Source organism: Chroicocephalus ridibundus, chromosome 6 (assembly GCF_963924245.1).
Source record: "Chroicocephalus ridibundus chromosome 6, bChrRid1.1, whole genome shotgun sequence".
NCBI classification, from domain to species: Eukaryota; Metazoa; Chordata; class Aves; order Charadriiformes; family Laridae; genus Chroicocephalus; species Chroicocephalus ridibundus.
In genome coordinates this window covers 70,560,344-70,581,891 of record NC_086289.1, presented here as the reverse complement: position 1 = coordinate 70,581,891, position 21,548 = coordinate 70,560,344, and the positions used below count along the sequence as shown (strand labels likewise).

Genomic DNA, 21,548 nt, shown 5'->3' with positions numbered 1-21,548 from the left:
ACGCTTAGAGCTACCCATGCCTTCTTCAGCACTCTCCTGTGCTGTGGGCCGCTGTGGTGGAGTCAATATTGACTACAAAGAGGCATTGTAGATTCAAAGTCAGGCCAGCAAAGCTGAGCACATCAGCTGTCAGTATTTAAGGACTCCCAGAAAAGAGAGAAAACCTTCCACCTAATGCTTTCAAGTCTCATAGCCTCATAATGCAAATGCTCCATCTCTTTTAGGTGGCTGTTGTGGGCTGTAGCGTGTGCAGTGACTTTGTAGGATCCCTGCTCCTCCATGCCTGGAGACATGCTGTATGAGAGGGCTGCTGGGGTGTTTGTAGACCATAATCCTGCTGTTTATTTGCTGAATAACAAAAAATTAGGAGAGTGTCCGTAGAACAGTGTAACGACTGCAATGTGGACGTGGTGTAGGAAGAGGACCTATATGCAAACTAGACGTTGCTTTTCTTCAACAGTACTGCACCCTCATTTTGTCCTCCTCCTCCTTGCTCAAGGAGGTTTTGCTAAAAATTTGGGTTAAATCTTATGCCTGAAATAAAATGCTCTACGGTATTTTCAAATTTGAAACCCTTGCGGACTATGGGGTGTTTTATCCTAGTAATGACACCCCATTACGGGTCTTGTGTTCTAAGCAGACAACCAGGAGCTGCTGTCTCTGGTTCATCTTCCTCTGATTCCTGGGCAAACCATGCCAGTAATGTGCTACAAGTTGTTGTTTTGTTGTTGTTTTGGTTTTGTTTTTTTTTTCAATGAAGGCAGCAGTTGTTATGTCTAAGTTGTATGGAATATATTCTGAAATATGGGACTTCTGGAGAACTGGGAAGAGCAGCTGATGGCACATACAGTTGCAGACGCATAAACATAAAGCTATTGCATGGGTGGAGAGTGCAGAAAACCATCCCATTCCAGTTCCAATGCCTGGAGGAAGTGAAAGGTCTATTAAGTATTAAAATTACTGAGAATTTATGTAAAGGATTTAATAGCAGGTCAGCACTTCTTGCTGAGTTACCTTATTTGCCCAAATGGCAAAGCAACGAGTAAAAATTCCCATTCCGTAGCAGACTGATAATGTACAAATATGCAAACAGGAGCTCAGTCCGCTTTGTGTCCCCTGGTGTAAAACCGGGCTGGTTCCTCTCCGCCAAATGAGCGATTCTTTTAGAGCAGCTAAGGGGCTGTAAATTAATAGTAAATTATTTTAATAAGGGCATTTTAGGTGCTGTATCAATGGAAGAGGTGATACTGTTTTGCTTACTGCTGCCTAGCTTTTCACAAGGTGTAAATTGATGTCGTTCAGTGAAGTTGGATCAAGGGGCTCTGAAGGTTTTGCTGCAGGTTAGTCTGATGGCAGCGGTAGGTTGTCGTGGTTGGTGGGTGGGAAAGGAGGCTGTTTGGGTGAAACGTACCAAACGCACCAGGAGTTTGGCTGTGGTGGGCAGGGAAGGAGTTGGATACTCTTCTACCTGGGGTTGTATGACTCTGAGTTACGTGGGGAACTGGAGGAGGGTTAATGGGAGGATGGTGTACGTGTGCAGGTGAAATGGAGACATTGGATGTTTTCCCATGAGTGGGCAGGATGTCAGGATTTCAACCTTCATGTTTTTTCATAAAGAGTTGGTTAAATGTATTGTTAGTGCCCGAGGAAGGTCCCAGTAGTCCATCATGGAAGGTCCCATGGTCACCAAGTCCATCAGCGTGAGCAGGAGGTGATGGGTGCCACCTCCATGCTGTGGGGCCAGAGCCAGCACCCTCTGGCAGGAGGAAGGCTAGTTGTGAACCCGCGTGGTTGAACACAGGCGCGGGAGGCACATTATGCCTTTTTGCCCATTTCTCCACATCTCTCATTGTTCAATAGAAAAAAACCTAAATCCATGGTAGGTAAAGACTGGCTTTTGTTTTATCACTTACCTAGCTGCTAGGGAGAGCGTCTTTAACTTCGCGTGAGATGGGTGGAAGCAAAGGTCATGATCATAGCATGCACTCTTAAATACATTGTAAAAAAACCACTAAACTGCCATCACATGTCCTGTCAGAAGAGTAAATGCCCAAATCTGCTTTCTTGCTGACTTTGATAGAAAGGAGTCTCTTGTTCGCAAAGGCAGAATTTGGCTCCGTATTTATAGAGGACTGGGGAACTGCTTGCAGAAAAGCTATTTTTTCCTTTAGAGTTCTGTTCACCCGCGTAAAAGTACAGGTGTGGAGCGCACTGCAAGTCTTCGTTTCCTGCTGGCAGGATTTATCTGTGTAAAATACGAACAAAATCATTGTTTGTGTCCTACAAGTTTGTGTTTCTGTAGGTGAATTTATTTCTGAAACTTGCCATCTGAGGAAGCAAGAATTAATATTGTTTTTTGTGACCAGATAATATGACAGCTAACAGATGGATCTTTAAAATAGGTTTCTGAAGTAGAGATTAAAGACATAAACCCTGCAGTCCTTACCCTGTCCCTGCCTGGGCAAAATTCCTCCCGGTGGCAGTGGCCTGAAAACTACGAAAATTGGATCACTTAATGGTGTTTCACAATAATTTGCCATTACGAGGATTGCATTTTTAGGGAGAGAATACCCCCATGCAACAAATCATTCAGGATAACATTTTAATTAGTAGCTTTAAATAAAATCTTAATTAGTAGATTGATTGCAATGAGGGTTCCAATGCAGGAATAATGTGTTGTTTTTGTTTCAATTTTGCTCCCAGTTCCAATTGCCTGATCAAAGAATTTGGGTAAGTTCATTGCTTATATTTTTGATTTAATCATTGTGAAATAAATTGCATAAGAAAAATATAATATGAAAGATAACTTACCACCCAATTACGGAGCATGCCATGTTGTAGCTGTAGCGGATAAATATCCTCTTATGTCAAATTGGCTTTATTTTTACCTACCGAATCTTGCCGGTTTTATTTGGTGAAGGCAATGGGAGCTTTACCTGAGTGAGGGTTTGTTTATAATTAACTGAAATTGTTCCAAGCCGTTTCCTTCAGAGATTGCAGTGAAATTTGCAGGCTGAAATCTTGTCAGATTGCAATAGTTATAAATATTTAATCTGCATTTGAGACATTAAAATGCAGAGCCTCAGAGGACTTCACGTTTCTGTCTCGCTCTGACTTCGGTGGGAGTTAGTCACTTTAATAGCTTTGAAGTTTTGAGCTTAATTGCTCATTGCTGTACTTAAAGCACAAATGAAAACACCCATTTATTTGCCGTGTTTGGGTCAAATTTGTCCTGTGTGTATACTTACATCGTCCCCTTCATGCGAGCAGGAATTGTGCTTTTTGTACTATGGGATAAATTTGAGCTTGCTCTTCTATTTTTATAAAACGTTATTTTTAATACATCTAAATTGTTCACCAAAAAAAAAAAAAAACAGAGCCACAGCAACTGCTTTTGCAGATGCCACTCAGATCACACCGTGTTTTGCTCTTGCATTGCTGGCTCCTCAGCTGCAGCGCCGAACCCAGAAATACTTGTCCCGGATTTTTCCCAACTTTTGGGCTTCGGAGGGGAGAGCTGGAGCCAGCCGGCTGCGGCTTGGGTCCTGACTCACTCTCCCTCATCCCTCGCAGTGCGACGTGGACTAATTTCACAAGACGAAGCCAGAATTTCGCAAAATGAGATGGGAGATCTTCGCATAGTCTTTCCCGTGTGTGTCTCTGTACGGGGCCAGGGCAGGAGCCCTCAAAGCTGCTGCCCCTGCAGACAGGGGCTTAGCCCTGCTCTCCTCTGCGTGCCTCCATGCCACGCTTCAGAAGCAGCGATGGACCTTTGCTTTGCCTACATGTGGCTTTTAATCCCATTTTCTGCCTGTCAAGCGATGGTTTGTGCAGCTGCAAAAGATGCGCTAGGATCCCGAGATGAAAGGAGTTAAGCAGGGACCAAAGGGCTCCTGTGAGCACCCGTAGACGCTGAACGAGCTCAACAGATAGGAGGTAGGGTTAGACGCCAGACTTGGAGAACACAAAAAGTGGTTCCCAAACATTTTCTTTGCAGTAGAGGGAATTCACTGTAGCACATGAAGGGGCCATGGTGGGATTTGTGATTTGGCCCAGGCACCTTGAAACTTCAGCTCTCAGAAAAGGGGCTCGGTTTTGGGCATATTTGGGAAGTTGAAAAACCCAGTGCAGTCTGTTTCTTCTGTCTGCTTTCCTTGACATTGGCTCGATCCTCAAATTTCCATCACCCTGCTTTTTTTGTGAGCGTACGTCTCCTGGCCATGCCAGTGCTTTGAGCAGCTGCAGCAGAAATAGGTATTTAAAACATAAAGTGCCTGGAGCAGGATGCTGATTCATGGATGAATCTTCATCTTGAGAGATTTGAATATGTCACACCAGCCTTTCTATCTCAATTCACAGTTGCATGTGCCATATATTTCAAGATTATTTCAGATTGTTTTTCATTGTTTGGCAGGAACCCTAAAGTGCAAATCAATGGGCAACACCCACTCTTGAATGGATCACGATTTATTTAGTCTGTAGACTCTCTCATCCTCTTCTGGTCCCATCAAGAGAAGGTTGCTATGAAGAGGTTCTGTAATTATAGTCAGACTTTATTTGCGATAGCTTTATGGAGAATTATTGTAAATAATCACAATAATTTTCCAAATAAATGAAAAGAAATTTGGTGAGTGCATTTAAGAAAGCTTTTATTTTCCTGGGCTTATTCTGGGCCATGGTCCGTTCTGTTAGTTCAGCTAAATGCCCACCGACTGCATGAACACAAATAGAGTTATTCTAGAACTATACTGCGGATCAGCGGGAGTTCCTCGCTACTGCTTCATAAAGTTCAGCCATGTGTGATAGGTCTCTTGAACGTGAATATAGCTCAGCCAAGTCCCATGGCTGAATGTCCAAATACGCACAGTTTCAAGACAACAGATTCACAAGTCGTAGTTTTTAGAGAAAGTGTTACAACTTGAACTGGGGAGGACGAAATCCTGAGCTTTAGTAGTTGGGTTTTCAAGATTTCTCTAAATAACACTAGTAAAAATAGAAAGCAAACATTTGAATGATTTTTTTTCCCATGAGTTACGGCCATAAAGTCAGTTGTTTTTGCGATAATAGCAATGAAGGAGTCGCGTTTGTAAAACATGAGGTCATGTAATTCATGACATTGTCTGCTAGATTATTTCATATCATCAGGTTATTCTTAAAAAGCAGCAGCAACAAACCTTTGCTTTATTTATGCCACTTTTTCTTCTGTTGGTTAATAAATTTTAAGACAAATATTCAAGGACCCTGCTGATGATATCTTGCCCATTGAAATGTTTATAAATACTTGTTTTAGCCGATTATGGTAATGTCTGCATTTTTGAGTCGGAGCTGGGGAATTGCGACTGCATATTAGTTTGCGTCAGTAGGAGGTTAATAGCCTCTCAGGGAGCGGGAGGGAGGTGGGGGAAAGCTGCTTCCTTTTCCAGACATCTGGACGCAGATAGAATCAACAACTCTTATATATGTAAATCAAAAGTTACTGTTCTATATAAAATGCTGTCATTCACTGATCTCAGATTAGGAGCAGACACGACTTGTCCATAAGGCAAAAGCTGTATGTAAAATATGTAATAGGATCTTCTCGCTCTCCTGCTGCCTCGGAGAGCTTTCTCCATGGACATGGCAATTACACTAATCCAGTCCTCAGGGTCAAGCGGTGCCTTCCTCCACGTGTCCCCTTCAGGGATTGCTGCAGCCCTTGGGTGCTCAGCTGGGATGCAGACCCCTCCTGAAAGTGTCGCCCGGCAGCTCGGGCCACACACCCACCTCCCTGGTGGTCCCCACGGACCATCCCCGGGGAGATGAGGTGGCCGTGAGCACCCACCTAACCTCCCAGGACAGTTGCTGTTGCTAACAGCTGGCTCCAAGAGTTTGGTGGATTGCTGCTGGGTAGCATCTCCATGGTCAACACAGCTCCTATGGAGGGCAAGTCTTGCTTTGCCATCAGCCGTAATGGTGTTTTGAAGGAGTAAGAGCTGCTTTGGTTGTGTTTCAGCTGAAAGAGGGAGTTTCATTGTGGAAGAGGGGAAGTCATCTCCTGGGTTAATAATTAGTCAAAAAAAAAGCACCACCAAACCCAAAACCCTGGTGAAAAAAAGGGTAAGACTAAATTAGTGATTTTTACAATCAATGAAGATTATCAGTGAGGCCACCTTGAGGTGTCACTGGGATCTGAACCGTGGCATAGATCTGTAAATGACATAGGAAGAAGGGTGACCAAGAAAAGAGCAGAGTTTGTGACTGTTTATTGAAAGTAGCTAAATCCAAAGCTGACTAGAAGATTTTGCAGAAGATTCACAGAAAGCTGGGTCACTGGGGATTAAAACAGCAATAAAACTCGGTGTCAGTAAGTACCCAGTAATACTGAGGGGAAAGTGTGACTCTTAACTTGTGTCATTCAGGAAAAAGATCTCGGGAGTCGAGAGTTTTATGAAAATATCATCCGAGTGCTTAGAAAGGAATGGCAAACATCATTATGTTATACTGCCTTCAGGTCTTGAACGCCGCTGAAGTCCCTCTCAAAAAGGACATAGTAGAATTAGAAAAGACACAGAAAAGTGCAACAATGATGATCGGAGGTAGGGAACAGCTTCCATACAAAAAGAGGCTAAGTAGATTTTGATTTTTTCAGCTTGGAAAAGAAATGCCCGAGGGGGCTGTGCCCCAGCTCTATGAGACCATGAATGGTGAGCAGAACCTGAATGAGAAATGGTTATTCATTAGTTTTTTACAATACACCAAAAATAAAAATGAGGGGCACCCAGCTGAATTATCAAGCAAAAGGCTTAGAAGGAACAAAAGCCAGTATCTTTTCATATGCACCTAATTAAATTTGCGAACTCTCCTTGACAAAAATATAAATGGATTCAAAAAGGCTTTAGCCAAATGAATGGGAGCGGCAGCCACCAATGGCCATTCAACACTGTAGTCGAGATGCAACCTCCAATTAAGGCTCTTGCACCTCTCATTGCTGGTGTGTGACAGAAGACACCAGGGAGAAGGTCTGTCCCTTGCCCGCCCTCCTGCACATCCCCTGGGGCCACTGCTTGGAAGCAGGCTACCGGCTTCCTAAAAGCGCATGTCACAGGTTTGAAATTCCCGCTTGGGTTTGGTGCCTGAGTTAGTCCTCAGCATGACAAACCCCACATTTATTGCTCAGTTAAGATTTTGCAAGTAGACTGATGAGTGGGGGCTGTCTACCTTCATATAAAGTCATGGAGAGCGTGTTGTAGGTCTGGGCTAGAAGGACTTTATGGGCTGTAACAAGCTCGTGCTGTCCGGGTGCCCGTCTCGCGGTAGGGAATTGCATCCTGAAGGCCCTGAGCACCACCACGCTCCAGGACTTCTTAAGAAGATGCCTGGATTTTGGTTCTTGTGAGCCCTATCTCCAGCAGATAGTAACTGCTGTAATTATCCTGACAGCAGTGGAGCCCCAGCTCCTCGTGTCACCAAGGGCTTGAGGCCGGGCGCTTCCCATTGTTGCTGGTGCATTTCTTGAGAAATATAAGTCATACCAGGTACGTACGTGGATCAGTCTCTCAAAAAAAACCACAACCCAACAAACACAATAGTCATTCCTACGGTGAGAAACATATTTGTGGAAAGTGAGTAATACTTTAAAATAATTGGAAGTGCTTGTGTTTCTGCTGAACGAGGGATTTAAGATTAGATGCTGATTTCATACCTATTTTGGGACTGATGTAATCCTGCAGGCAGTGTTGGAGGTAGCGCTGATCTAGATCGCCATACATGAGAGAAGAATCTGTCTCAGTTTCTCCTCTGCAAAATCCTGGAAGTAAGAATTAAAAAAAAATAAGCATGACTAAGCCATTTTAAATGTAAAGGGGAAAATGGTTGCTTTAATATATTACTGTAGGGGACCATGTACATGAGAAATGGTGATCCAAAAATGATTTAAACCCACTAGATAATGAAACTGACTTGAATATTAAATATACATAAATAAAACATTTATTATACCTCTCAATGCCCTTATTATTCTTCACCATAAATATGTGCTATCATAACCCATGGACTGTCTTGTCACTGCTAATCAGCCCGAAGGCCAAAGGTCATTTTTCATTCAAACCATTTATTTTCCGCAACTGCAAAATAGACTACCGGTTTCTTGCGGGGAACAATTAGAAGGAATTAGAGGCAGTGGAAAGACTATCGTAACAGCTTTAAGAATCAATTCTGACTAAAGAAAAAGGTGTAGTCATATAAAAAGAAATATATGGTAATGTTGAGTTGTATGGGTTGATAATGACATCTCGGTGCCGAGATAGAATTACCTCCTCTCCCAGCAGCATCATCATTACATATCTCACGCCTGTGATCAGTAGATGTCAAAATCCTTCATATTGACAAATGTGCTGTCCACTCGCATCTGTGGAGAATGTTTTAGCAGCTGAGTGATTATGAATCAAACCCCAGAGCTTACGGCCCCTACTGCCTTGCAATGCTTTCACATTTGTTGCCTGACAAGTAAATGTATCTTGACTTCCCTCTGAGATTTTTTTTTTTTCTTTTTGCACCGTGTTTGATGAAAGACATTTGGCAAATTGGCAGTGGTACCCTGTACATTGCAATTTGTCCTCAGCATTAGGAATCTGAGCATGAAATGAGAGGGCAGGCTACAGGCTAAAGGGAAAAAAAAAAAAAACAACCCAAAGGCAGAGATAACCAGGATGTGAATAGTCATTTCAGGAGACAAACGTGCAATTCTGCCCGTTAAAATAAAATGTAACAAAAAAAAATAAAAATGGCAATTTTCCCATTAAAGTAAAATTTTAAAATCCCAACATTTGGAGCAGCCTCTTATGGATTTTGAAGAATGGTCTGTAAAGGTGTGATCAGCTGAGGAGCATTCAGCATCTTGTCTTTCATATAATTTCCTCTGTCGTTACAAGCAAGGTATTGCACAGGGCTCGTGCTGTGGGTTTGTGCTCTGTAGGCAAGGTCTTGAGATCTTGGGTTTCTTTTTTCTCATTTGTTTGTGGTGTTACGAAGAAGCAGATGGTTACTCTCACCTGGCAGTAGGCTCAGCAGCAGTCTCAAACTCTCCAAATGGCAATGTTTGAGGTTTTGGAACAGTTTTTCATGGTTAGTTCCAGACACCTTAAAGAAGAACATTCTCCAGAAATTATTTAGAGCCCACTCCCTGAAAATTAAAGGCCTTTAAGACAGCTAGGCAAGAGCGGAGTCATCTCCAGGTGCGTGGGGTTTACAAGCAACTAAAGGTAGAACAGGAATATTACGACACTAGAAAACCAGGATGGGTATCTAGCAGGTAATGTAAACACATCGCACCAAACCCACTAACTTTTCATTTCTTATGGGTTTATCTTGTGGTCTTTGACTGTGATGGGCACGAAGACTGGACTGAATGGTTGGGACATTCACAGAGCGTCTCTGGATCTGGCTTGTTGCAGCCCTTGGTTGAGCTAGAGTGTTCATAAGGTTTCCTCTGTAATATTTTTCCCCTGCAAGTCCTTTAAAAAAATAAAAAGTAGGAATTCAGTTATTGTTGTGATCTCTATTTTTTCTGTTGATTTGGTCAAAAATGGTGAATGGTTTCAGTAGCTGGAATGCATAGACTCATAGGCGCACACCCACCGAGCATGACTGCATAAACTGGAATTTTATAAAAGCTGAGGCTTAAAAATAAGAAGAAATGAACACTGGCTGATTTAGATTTTGTGTGGAAGCAGCTTTCCATGTAGCAATCAGTGCAGGAGTTCTGCTGTGTGCTGGCCTTGCAGCAACTGCAACTGCAACTGCAACTGCCGTTGCAGTTATGGGTGTTATTCCAAGTGGGACAACATCGTGGCCACCACATTGCTTAATAAGCCCCATAATTTTTGAGACTGCAACTCTACGTTTGCTTTTTTCTTTTTTTTTCCCCTTTTTTTTTTTTTCTTTTGATCTTGGCAGTGTATGTTCTTTGTATTTTGGGTTTCCAGTGAGGGCAGAAAGCCGAAGCAGTATTCACCGTGACGGGTTCTGTCCTTTCTGTTGCAGATGTCCGCTATAGAAAACATGGCCGAAAAGCTGGAGAGCTTTAGCGCCCTGAAACCGGAGGCCAACGAGCTGATCCAGTCGGTGCCGTCCATGTTCAACTTCCGCGCGCCGCCGAGCGCCCTGCCCGAGACCCTGCTGCGGAAGGGCAAGGAGCGCTACACCTGCAGGTAGGCCCAAAACCGCCCCGTGGCACCCTCCGGGCTCCCCAGAATCGCCCCTGCTAGGACAGTTGATGGGGAACGCGGTGGGTCTTTCAGAGCTCTCTTTGCCCAACGAAACGCGGAAAGCGTTTCGCTTTGGGGTTCTTATTTATTAAATTACCGGTGTTATTAAGCAAAGAGTTTGCCCTGTATTACAGCAGTTTGATAAATGAGGTGGAAACTATTATATAAACAATTCTTTTTTCCAAATTTTCTCATCACTTTCATATGCACAAGTGTGCTTTCTTTATTGATCTTTTTGATCATAAACTACAGACGTGTTTTTTCTCAGGCTTTTGGTTTTAATATCCAAAGGGATCAGTGATAAAATACATGACTTATTAGGACTTATGTGTACAGTTAAAAAAAAGTACAATGAAGATAGTCATGGTATGTGCAACCAAAATGAATGGGAGCTTTGTCGAGGAGAGCAGAATTAGCCATGTGTGTGTTTTGAAGGCTTATGCATCGCGTTGTGAAAAAACAAATGGGATGTTAAAAGTGAAGGGATGCAATCTTCAAAGTCGTCCCGTGGAGCAGCCGCCGCCCTCGTTCACTTAAGAGAGCGCTGTGTGCGCTCTATCCCCATGCAGAAATGGGCTCAGTGTCATTAATAGAACTGGGCCAATTATAAACTGAAAATTAGTGTGTCACTTGAATGAACAGGGAGGACTCACATTAATTATTTTTTTTTTGGCCATGATTGTTCCTGTGGCATATTATCAAGTTTGGAGAATGGTTTTTAAATTGCATTATTTAGGTCTCTAGATCATCTCCGGAATGCGCAGGCGTTTGACACTGGCATATCGGTTTATCTGATCTTTTTGAAAACATGTCACTTTCTTTCAAGACGTGTTGTTATAGAAACATACCTTGATGGATTAGGTCTTTGAGTCTTGTCTGCTCTGATCCTATTCAATGCACAGAGTGATGTCACGTTTGCTGACACGTGGAATTGGTTGAAAGGTTTGAAATTTGCTTACAAGGAGGCAGAAATCCAAGGCTTTAATAACAGATTCTCTCGATGCCAAATCTGAATGTGACAGTTAATCAGCTAGTGAGCTTAGAAATTTGGGGGGGATCTTTAAAACTGGTAAGTTTTCATATATCCCTTGCATGTGCCCAAGAAAAGCTGGTTGGTGCCAGCTCTTCCAGTCCCATTCTTGTGTGTGTGTGTCTCAATCACTTACATTTGCTGAATGCTTTTACTGAAATGTCGTTACACAAAGCAATGCCAATAGTACCATATATTAATGGCTCGACTGGGGCTACGCATCCAGTGCAGCTCAAACTGGGACGAAGCCGTTGAAAGTCGCATTGTCTTATCAAACCTTTTCTTGTGACAGATACTGTGGCAAGATTTTCCCAAGATCTGCAAACCTAACCCGTCACCTGAGGACACACACTGGAGAGCAGCCCTATAGGTACCGTGACCCCCTTACTGGCGTCTGTGGTGTGGTCAATGGAATAAAGCAAGGGAACGAGTGCTCAACAGCCTTACTCAGCCATCTCCGGCCCTCGCTCCTTAGCATCCATGACCCACCATTACGTTTTGGTCTCAAAAAAGGCTTTTCGTCCTCATCTAGGCAAGGGCGGCTGCGTTCGATGCTACAGCATTGGAGCTGTGGGAGATGGGGGAAGGTTTTGGTCCTAATTAGTGAAATTCTTTTGGCTTAGGCAGCCGCCCAGGCACCATCCACAAGCCCTGCCTTTGCCTGGCGGGATGGCCGGCACTGCTGAACCAGCGCGGTTGGAGGGATTTTCAGCAGGGCTCATGGTCGTATTTTCCCTTGCAAAAATGTTTTTTTTGGTAAGAGCTCTGCGGCATTATTTGCAGCCTAAAGTTGGGTGTTTCGTCAGTCATCTGATTTCTGAAGGGTCCCGGTTGCAAAGGCGTTAGTGTATTTATTTGTTTCCTGCCTAATCTGGATCCTTTCTGAGGTCTGCTGAAGTAAACCCCATGTGGGTGTACTCTCTCGTTGATAAGAATACGGATGCGATATGCTATCCAGGACACTCACATGCAGACATGTGGATAGAAGCTTCACCTTATTGAAAATGAAAGACTAATTTAAATCAACTGGAAAGAAGCCAGTTCATGTTCCAGTGAAACGAATGCACCAATTTCTGCATTTTATGGGCTGTAAAGAGCAGAGTAAGCTCATTGTTTGTCAGGAAACAATATGTTTTTTGCCTCTAGTCTCTTTGGGAAAGGAGATTCACATCTAATTTTATTGAAGGACGGTCTTGATAACCGTCGACTACATAAAAGCCACGAGCAATTAGTAGCATAATGGACGATTTCAGCACTAAAAAAAATTTGACATCATTGACAAGCGTAAGGGAAGCACGGGAGAAGTAAAAGATTGAAAAACTAAAGTGGTGAAGACTGTTGGCTGGTTGCCAGCCAGAGAATTTGGAATAGTTATAGTATGACTTAGTAATGGCTTAAAGAGCAATACAGTAAAGGCTTTAGGGACTCCAAATCGCTACAGAGTATGAAAATTGATGCCTCTGGTACCAGAGTGATAGACTAAACTACTCACATTGGCACGGTATTAAAGGTTGGGATTGTTTATTGCTGGTTTTTGCAAGATAACCAAATTTCCTCTGGGATTAGCAATCGAGCAAGCTAATTCCTCAAGAAAAGATTTAATCACACAGTATAATTTAGAATAGGAAAAGAAATAGCCCTTTTTACCTTATTTGAGCATTAGAAAAGATCTGTTTCATGTTTTTTCCAAAAGTGTTTAATTGTATTGTATTGGCAGCACATGAAACAATAGAGTTATTGCTCTACTGTTTTCAAACTTCCCAACTTTGCGTGCAACAGTTTTGAAAACATGGGAATCAATTACCCCAGCTAATTTGATGCCATTAACTCTGAAATATTATGCTTATTCCTAAAGGCGGTATTTAAAATTTAAAGCCTAATGTGAATTAAAGCTAAAAAACCCACCGTAGAAGTGACATCTCCATTCCAAAAGCACAGCGCTCCAGCTACTCAGCCAAAACTTGTCTTTATTTCAAGGAGGGCTTTGCCTCAATAGGGACCAAGGAACCACAGTTGGGTACTGAGGCTGAGCCCAGAAGGTGCTTCATGTCTCTTAGGACAAATTTTACATTTCCAGCTACTAACAGACTCTTTTCTACCCACCTGTTTTTGTTTTTTTTAGATGCAAATACTGTGACAGGTCCTTTAGTATATCCTCTAACCTGCAGAGACATGTCCGTAACATCCACAATAAAGAGAAGCCATTCAAGTGTCACTTGTGTGACAGGTGTTTTGGTCAACAAACCAATCTTGACAGACATCTAAAAAAGCACGAGAATGGGAACATGTCTGGTATGTATGCCTTTTCCCTCTCCGGCGTGCCCTGCGTCCCACCAGCGTTCATACACAGGGACCTCACCTTCACTTTCAATAGTACTGAGTGTCAATAGGCACACGTTGCTCTGCGCCGTCTGCTCCGATGAGTGGGTTTTTGGAAAATATGTAAGTGCCTAAGCTCTGCTGACATTTAAAGTGCTTTGAAAATCCCAGCATAAACTCTACCCTTGTATAACTTAATACCGCTGGATGATGTCTTTTCTTTTGGTTTTAATTAAGCCAACCGTAGCGTTTTGAGAACAGACTGGGAAAATTGATTTAATCCCATCTCCGCAATCACTTGGCTCTCAATAGGAGTCCTAGATTTTGAGTCTCAGGGGGCACTCTAAAAGATTTTCTTGGCACCCTCTAAAATATTCCCACTGTCAGGAGCTGGAAAGCGCTAGCTATTATGGAGGTAATGGCGCCTCCCAAGCCCCAAAGCAAATCGGTCACCGCACGGCAGCAGCAAAGGCAGTGGCAGGTAGTGGATATCATCGGTCTGGTTTAGGTATCTGCACGGTTTAATAAAAACCCCGTCTGCAGTCTTTTCAGTCTGTGTTTAGCTCGGCTGGGAATAACCAGGTACACACAGTGAATGCAGAGCTGTCTTTTCCCCAGTGCACAGAGAAAGGCGTCTGTCACTGGTCTCTCAGTGCTAATGAACCTGCGTGATTATGTCAATGGCTGCTCCATATTTTAAGCAAATCTGCATAATTAGTAGCTCAAATGAAGTTCCATTTGCTCCGTTCAGCCATTGGTCTAACACAGTTATTGACTGACAGTCTTGGAGTCGCAAGGGAACAGGAGGGAGACGTTGAAATAGATACTTGGCAAAAGCAATTATAAACCGTGGAAATGGCACCCAGCATGCAAGCAGTCATTTTGTCTGGAAACCACCTTGGCCCATGGATAATACTTCCTTTCCAATTAGTGGTTTTATGGACAAAAGCTGGTGGATCGCTATGACCAACTTTGGTGGTTCTCACCCTTTTTAGCCATCGTTTCAATTTCATTTTGATTTAAATGGTTAAATACAGTAAACGTAAAGGAACAACAACAGAAGTTCTCTACTTTGCTTTAAGGTACTGCAACATCTTCACCTCACTCAGAACTGGAAAGCACAGGGGCAATCCTAGATGACAAGGAAGACTCTTACTTCACAGAAATTAGGAATTTTATTGGAAACAGCAACCACAACAATCAATCCCCCCGAAACTCAGAGGAGAGGTAAGTTGCCACTGATCTTCCTTCGAAAGGTGCCACTCTTCCTTTTCCAGGATAAACCTCTTTTTTTCACTTTTGATGAGGTATTTTAGCAATCTGGTTGCTTCAGTGTCCACCTCAGCGTCTTATGAAAAGAAATGTATTGGTCCCCTCCCCATTGTGCATGAACGTATTCCCAGTGCCAGATGCTGGACAGAAGGTTCATCTATGAACACGTTTCTCCTTGTATCAAGAGTTCTCAGTTTCAAGTTCCCACCGTTGATTTAAGTCTGTTGAAAAATTCCGTCGTTTTACATTCACAGCAGAGCAGGCGAATTCTGCATCCTGGGGCTAAACATAGAGCGCCTTAATGATTTAAGTGCAATTTAAATGTGTAATTAATAAAGTAGGCCAAGCTCAAAATCTTGGATCAAATGGAAGATTCTGACCGACAGTCCTTTCCCATAAGTAACTCAATCCCAAGAAAGATGCTGACTAGCAAAAAGCCCACGAGGCTGCAGGTAGGCGTTGGTAGTCCACAGTTCTCTGGCACTTGAGAGACTTTTTTCTCCTTAGATTTATTAAGTATGTGAGTGTTTCAATTCTTCTGAACTAACAGAAGAGAGACCACTTCTGAATATTTTCAGCTAAGCAGAAAAGGCTGCGACATGGATCTGCGTATCAGCTATACATATTTCTTTGACGTTGGTGTTGCATTATGCATTATTTGCGCTTTTGAATTGGCATTACATTGTCAGCATCAAAAATTTCTTACTCTTGGTGACAAACTTCACTGTCTTCTCCATTTCCAGATGCCTTTGTGAAGGGATAAAAATGGTGGACATAACACAGTTTCCACGAAAGTACTGGATTAAGTGATTACATGCATATTCAAATTCCATTCCGTCTTGATTGGCAATGAGGGCTTGGGATTTTTTCTTTGCACATCTGGTCTCAACATGTCCTCCGACAGGAAGTCAGCAAAGTGAAAAGGTTGCTGGGTTGTGCAGTGTTTCCTTTCTAAATTTGGCACTTCAGACTGCTCTTGATGGATATTTTATCCCTGGCAAATTGCTGCATTTGAAAGCATAATTAGAGAATCTGTTTTCTTAATCACATGGCTTTTGTTACTTTGGTTGTAGTCCATCTCCCTTTCATTTCTAGCAGCCTCAATTTGGGCATAACGAGCGAGTTGGCAGCCCAAATTGTGCTCAACAATTTCTTATTTCTGCCTATTTAAATAAAAGATGATAAAGAGATATTGCTCTGATTATCTTAGAGGGGGGTGGCTGCTTCAGCTCTCCCGACTCTGCACAGCCTCAGACTTTTTGATACTGTGATACAAACAGACCGTGCCCTAGCTTTTTTCTTTTTAATGCAATACTAAACTCGTGACGATCAGCTGGAATTTGCTCAGAAAATAGATGAAACTATTACGCTTAGGAAAATGATGCTGCTGTGGTATAAGAAACTAGCTTTCACACGTCTACGCTCCATAACAAAGTGTATCTGTTAACAACAGCAAGTCAAATATTAAATACCAAATATGCTGCTAGGGCTCATCGTTATCTTGCTCAGACTTTTGGTATATTCCATATTGTCGCGCGCAGTTTGAAGCACAAGGAGTCTAAAGCAAACTGCAGGCGGACAATAAAGTTTCCATTTTTATAACTGTATTCCTGGAAGAGTAAGGACCTTTTGCACAATGAGAACAATAGATGAATCAAGGCCTCGGGGCTACGTAAGGCAGCGGAGCAGATACGCTGGTGGTGCAAATTCGTGGGGCTCCACCGAGTTCAGCCCTTCTACACCACTCCTACCTCTGGCCATGCATTTGTCGATGCGGCGGCGCCAAATATCTTTAGCTCTTATTTGATGCGGTGGTTACAATGCAGCGGTGGGTGCTCAGAATCCTGCAGGGTTGAGGCCGTTAGCAAACGAGCCCCTGCTTCAGCATGGATATTATGTCCTTGATAAAATCCCGTAGGAAGTAGTTAAGAGAAGTCATTGTCTGAAAGCAAAAGAGAACGTAACATCAGTGGGCAGACCAAATGGTTTTCCATGTGCGTATTGCTATAATTGGTCATTTAATAAGAGTAAACGCACTTAAAATCCTATACGACCTTTCTTTTCGTTACTTCTTACCCTTCAAATCAGTTGATAACGTAGTTCAGTGTGGAGGCGTTGTTGCAGACCACTCTTCAGGTCTTCAGCTGAAGTCCCTTAGGTTCCCATGTATGTAATCCATACGCTCAGTGAAGTAGTGTGGCTTCCAAATGGGTGGTAGTGTGCAAAATTAATTATGCATGTAATTTTGACTTTAAAACTCTGAATGCAGTATTGGATGTCATTTTTGAAAATGCTGGATCTGATTTTCAGAGTTTCTTGGCCCCTACAGCTTCTGTTAAAAGGCAATGAGTTGTTTTGCCCAGACTACATACATGATTGGAAACGTGAGATGAAATAATGCGTGAGAAAATTTGGAATGGATATCTGAACATACCTCCGCTTGAACAGAAGTTTTAGCGGGATAATAGGAAAATCCCATGCTGATGGTACTGTAACGTCCCACTGATTTTGGGGTGGAATTTTCTCCAACACTGCCTGAACGTCTGAAGCTAAACAAGATATAAAATACAAAAATCACTTTATTCTGCTGGGACAGATCCTTTTCAGATCTGTCTCCACCAATCTGTTGGTGAGGAGCTTTCATAACTGATTTGTGATTATTGCTTGGGTTTGTTTTGGTACTTTCAGAATGAATGGCAGCCATTTTAAGGATGAAAAAGCCATGGTAGCCAGCCAGAACTCGGATTTGCTGGATGATGAAGAGGCAGAAGATGAAGTAATGATGGATGAAGAAGATGAAGAGAGCGAAATTGCAGGGAAGGCAGTGAAAGAGCCTGTTACGAGTGACATGCACGAGGGGACCCCAGAGGAGGATTACGAGGAAACGAGTACTTTGGACATGAACTGCAAAGCTTCCCCTGGCAGGTTGGTTCCTTCCGAGTATTGGTGTGCCCGATACGTGAAATCAAAACAATAAACCATACAAGAGTGCCAGCACCAAACTGTGTGCCGTGGGAACCGGTGCGAAGTAGCCAGCTTCCCGGTTACGATAGCAACGTGCCTCTGTGTTTGGGTCAATACCAGCCCTGTTTTCAGTCTCTTCATGCAATCTGTAGCCCTTAAGAGGAAAAATAACCGTGCTCGGGGAGCTATTGTCAGGTTCTGGGTGAGACAGGAAACGTTCATGGGAGAGACGTTGTATGCTCCATAGACCCGACCTGGATCCCCCGTAATGGTCTTGTGAGGGGCTGCGGAGACACCAGGAGAGAGACGACGTCTTCCCTCCCCTGCTCCCGCTGCCCACTCTCTCCTCTGTAGAAAAGAAAAGGGAATTTCTTTTATTTCAGGAGCATGGTTCCACGGGGCAAGGTGGTTTATGAGTGTAAAAAAAGGGGAAATCGCTCAGATGTGTAAATCCGAGAGGAAGAGGGAACGCAGAGAGGATCGTTTCATTGACATTACAACCTCTGTGGTGTTTTTATAGGTATAAAGAGGAGGAGTATAATAAGACTGGACTTTCGGCTTTGGACCACATAAGGCACTTCACAGATAGCCTCAAAATGAGGAAAATGGAAGAAAATCAATATAATGAAGCTGAATTGGCAGCTTTCAATACTTCCCAGCTGCCAGAGGACCTAAAACAACCATTGTACAGGAAATCCAAATCCCAGGTAAAAGCTTAACTCGGTTAAAATGTTATTGTCGCCAAATACCCGAAGGATTAAACCGTTAGTGTGTGGCAGGCAAGGTTGCTTGAGCTTCGTCAGACAGGACTGTGCTCCACGTCCGCAAACCTCAGCCTGCCCCGACCTCCCCCTGCGCTCCCACCGCGCCCCGGGGGCATGGCAGGGTGCTCTGCTCCCTGATAATGGAGCATTTTCTTACTTTTTTGCTATTTTTGTTCCTGTCTGCCACCCGCAGAAATGCCGCGATAAGAAAGAGTCCCACTCTGCTTTCAGGCGGCCGGGCCGGTCGTGCCGATGCCGTGGAGTTTAGCTGCAGCCTCGCAGGGGATGTGACTCTATCTTCTGGCTCGCTTGGCTTTTTGGTGGTTTTTTTTGGTTTTTTTTTCAAAGTCTGTTGGATGTGATCGCTTTTAGGTCCTCGGCGTGTTTTTAAAACAGCAATAACTAGACTGATACGCTAGTGCTATCTCTTGAAATTTTTTAAAACATTAATTAAAACGGGTCTTTTTGGCCCCTTTAAAAGATTCCTGTTGTGGAAACTGCAGGATATGCCTGTAGAAAAGCTCAGCAAAGGAGACCGTGGTATTTGGTGAAATACAGGACCAGCCAAGGGATAACGTGATTCCTCAGGCCCTTGAAAAGAGCCTCCTGTGCCAAGAATCTGAAGGAGACTCTGAGACCTTGTCTGCTATCAAAGGGTTCTCAGGGCTTCCTGAAGCCAGATGAAAGCAGAAATTATTATTGCTATTAGTGAGTCAAAAGTGTCGGTGAAAAGGTTGACAGTGGTTTTACCTACCGCGTTTTGATTATTTTTTTTCATTAATTTCAGAATAGCAGTTGTAGCCTAAATGATGCCCTAACAGGGTTGGTGTGGCACGGGTCCGCGCTCGGATCCAGCCGCGGGATCGTGACCTCTTTGTCCTTCTTCTTTCCCCGTCCAGGCGTATGCGATGATGCTCTCTCTCTCCGACAAGGACTCCCTTCATTCTGCACCCCACAACTCTCCCAATATGTGGCACAGTATGGCGAGAGCCGCTGCAGAATCCAGCGCCATTCAATCCATCAGTCACGTATGACATTGTGAAGTCTTACCGAGAATGGGACCAAGTCCAAAACCAGTAGCATGGCTCTTTCATATATGACTATTTAAAAGACTGCTGAGCAGAATGCCTTATAAATCTGCAGGGTCACTCATTTAAAGTCCGGTGACCTTAAACTGAATAATTTTAAAAAGAAAGAAACTATTTATTCTCAATATTTTGTTTTGCACAGCAAAGGCAGCTGCTGACTTCTGGAGGATCAATGCGACTTAAAAAAAAAGTAAAAAAAAAAAAAAGAGTTTCAGTGGATTATGTAAACCGGGGCCGGGAAAAAGTGTCTTCCAGTTCCCCCGGCTTTGAGGGGCAGGGGCAAAAGGGTTAAGACTGCATTGATACACACATGGGCACTCCTTTAAAGTAGGAACTGAATTGATTTTCTTTTTGTATAAGATAGTTTGACACAGGATTGGGAACAGTTGCTTTTATGTACAAATCTCTTCATTAAAGCTTTATGCATTTTTGCCCTTCAAAGAAAGAAAATAGTTCTATCGAATGCACACTATCCATCGTAAATGTAGAAAGAAGTAACAGGGAATATTTTGTTCTCTCCGTAATTCTTTTGCCTTCTCTCAACTGCATTGTTAAAAAAAAAAAAGGAAAAACAAGAAAAAAAAAACGAGAAAGAAAAAAAAAAAGGAACTCTGAGAAACAATACATAAGAGGCTTGTGTATATTGTAAACTATGAATGTTCACTACTCCAAGAAGCTAAATCATCCAGATAATTCCGTGAAAGCACCGCGTTCATCGACAGCACCACTAGTTCAAATCATTGTAAGGAGATTTTAATTTTCGACAATCATGTCACTATTTTGTTGTATTGTTTCCTTTCCCCCCTACCCTCTAATTTCTTCTTTGTGTTGTGCGTACCATGTATTTATTTGTTGGCAAACGATTGTTTGTTGATTGAAATAGCACTGTTCCTGTAACAAACAGCACTGCTCCAGTCCCCCACTGCGTTACGATGTAAGGCACCCATGTACTTCAAAAAAAGTGAGGTGAACTGATCTGTGTATATGGGAGTGCAAAACAGTGTTTGAAATTTTCTTACATTCCTCTTTTATTTTATTTTTGCCTTTTAATGAACTAAATAACTAATAGATGCGACTTAGTTTTGTTTTTTTTTTTTGTAATACAGTAAATTGATTCAATTGTATAAACAGTTATAATTTCTTCATGAAAGCATGATTCTTCTGATTAAAAAAAACTGTACCCAATATTTTATGCTGGTTGTCTGCGAGCTTGTGTGATGTTATGTTCATGTTAATCCTATTTGTAAGATGAAGTGTTCCAAATTTATGTTTTAAAAAAATAAATAAATGACGGAAGGTATTCAGTTATTTTTTGGGGGTTTTTTTGGCCTTTAGTGAGGGACCAGATTTATTTTTCCTTTTTGTTTATAATCTCATTTTGAAATAATCGGCAAGTTGAGGTACTTTCTTTAAATGCTTTGTACAATGTAACTGTTACGCATTTCAGTACATTACTATGGGAGGATCAACTTAAAAAAAAAAAATAAAGGACTACAAAACTGAAGGGATCTTTTTTCTTATTGTCTTGTTTTTGTCTGGGTCAGGGCAAAAATGGCATATTTCGTCTGCAGTCCAGGGAGCAAAGACTGTGTCTGTGGGGTCATTAGGATAAGGGTAACCAGAGGATGGGGCTCTGCGAAGCATCTTGGACTTGGTCATGCAATTTAGGACTCGCTCCAGAGTCTCTCGGTAGACTATTGGAGGGGTTTAGATCAGTCCTTTAAGCTTCAAAACACTCCCTTGGAAAAGAAAAATATTGTACTCATTTTACAGGAGGGATTGGTGCAAGGTCACCTTCAAATGCTGTTGTGGAGCCTGGAGCTCGGGCGGGTGATGCCCCCACCTGCTGCTCATGGGGACGACATCG

The 21,548-nt window shown here is 42.7% G+C and overlaps 1 protein-coding gene across 8 annotated transcripts in view; it reads left to right on the top strand.

Annotated features, from left to right (window-relative positions):
• Nucleotides 1-20,981, top strand: part of MECOM (MDS1 and EVI1 complex locus) — a 349,962-nt gene extending 328,981 nt beyond the window's left edge. For 5 of the 8 annotated variants that reach the window (XM_063337834.1, XM_063337835.1, XM_063337841.1 and 2 more), the window contains 8 exons: nucleotides 2,704-2,730; nucleotides 10,021-10,187; nucleotides 11,567-11,644; nucleotides 13,397-13,566; nucleotides 14,676-14,820; nucleotides 17,554-17,790; nucleotides 18,350-18,536; nucleotides 19,493-20,981. In XM_063337834.1, the coding sequence (XP_063193904.1) occupies nucleotides 2,704-2,730; nucleotides 10,021-10,187; nucleotides 11,567-11,644; nucleotides 13,397-13,566; nucleotides 14,676-14,820; nucleotides 17,554-17,790; nucleotides 18,350-18,536; nucleotides 19,493-19,627 (1,146 nt within the window). In that variant the 3' untranslated portion in view covers nucleotides 19,628-20,981. The remainder of the gene's footprint in view (nucleotides 1-2,703; nucleotides 2,731-10,020; nucleotides 10,188-11,566; nucleotides 11,645-13,396; nucleotides 13,567-14,675; nucleotides 14,821-17,553; nucleotides 17,791-18,349; nucleotides 18,537-19,492) is intronic. The other 3 variants (XM_063337836.1, XM_063337837.1, XM_063337842.1) reach the window with 1 other exon arrangement.
• Nucleotides 20,982-21,548: the final 567 nt, after the last annotated feature.